Raw genomic sequence first — 945 nt, 5'->3', positions numbered from 1 at the left:
GACCTTAAGAAGAACTTCAGGCTGGTGACCTTAAGAATAACCCCGAGTTGGTGACTTTAAGGACAACCAGATTGGTGAACTAACTCACTCTTTGATCTGTTACTATAAGGATTAAAGGAAGGTCCAGGATCCAACCTTCACTTATAATGACAACAAATTATTATAAACAATAAACCTCCTCCTCAGGAGTCAACTAACTGAAGTCTCTCTGGGTTTATCCAAACAGACCCTATTTGCCTATGTCTACTTCGTACATGTCACCGCAATATCCCCCCAACGCCATGATCAACCCAATTTTCAGCCTTAGTCCTTCTTTCCCGACACCGTATTTGTCTCAATTGTCTTCCGCATCCTCAAACAACCGTCATATCAACCCCTGCATCTATGACTCCTCCCAGTCTGCTTCATCCACTTGGTCGGCCATCTTTGACACCTCCCGGCCTTTGTTGTTGACTCCTTTGTCTAGCTCGTCCTCCTTGGCCTCCTTGATGACACCTGGACGTCATCAGGTCAATGCCCTAAGTCCCGCTTTAAAAAGAGCCGCACCCCAGCCTGAGTTCAATGACACTACCGCCGACACGGACATGGATGATGATGGTGAGTCAATGCTATGTTGATTGATTTCATATGACCTCAAAAGAATGACACTCACTCCTTTTGATTATTTGTTTACACAGCCTTTTCAAATGTCGGGCCCGCGCACCTGGATGATGATGACGATAGTAAGTAGTTCATCGCTGGCGCATGATGAGGTAAAAAACAACTGACACTGACACAATTGATTACGCAGCTGGTCCTCTTCCAGAGCCAGTTCTCATTGATCCTCGCATCAACGCTCCAGACGAAGCCCGAAATTTCCAGGTGCATTTCAACATCCATCAACCCCAGGAACCCGACACCGAACCTTCCCAGACAAAACGTCAACGCACCCCTGGTGACACTTGA

The 945-nt window shown here is 46.7% G+C and overlaps 1 protein-coding gene across 1 annotated transcript; it reads left to right on the top strand.

Moving 5' to 3' along the window:
- Positions 1 to 281: 281 nt before the first annotated feature.
- MELLADRAFT_90263 (uncharacterized protein) lies at positions 282 to 945 on the top strand (the record flags this gene model as incomplete). The annotated part of the gene is made up of 3 exons (XM_007413426.1): positions 282 to 597; positions 678 to 722; positions 791 to 945. The coding sequence occupies 3 exons, from the start codon at positions 282 to 284 to the stop codon at positions 943 to 945; spliced, it is 516 nt and encodes a 171-aa protein (XP_007413488.1).

This window comes from Melampsora larici-populina (genome assembly GCF_000204055.1).
Source record: "Melampsora larici-populina 98AG31 unplaced genomic scaffold MELLAscaffold_36, whole genome shotgun sequence".
In the NCBI taxonomy this organism is placed as follows: domain Eukaryota; kingdom Fungi; phylum Basidiomycota; class Pucciniomycetes; order Pucciniales; family Melampsoraceae; genus Melampsora; species Melampsora laricis-populina.
The sequence above is the reverse complement of the archived record's forward strand: the minus strand, read 5'-3'. Positions and strand labels throughout refer to the sequence as shown.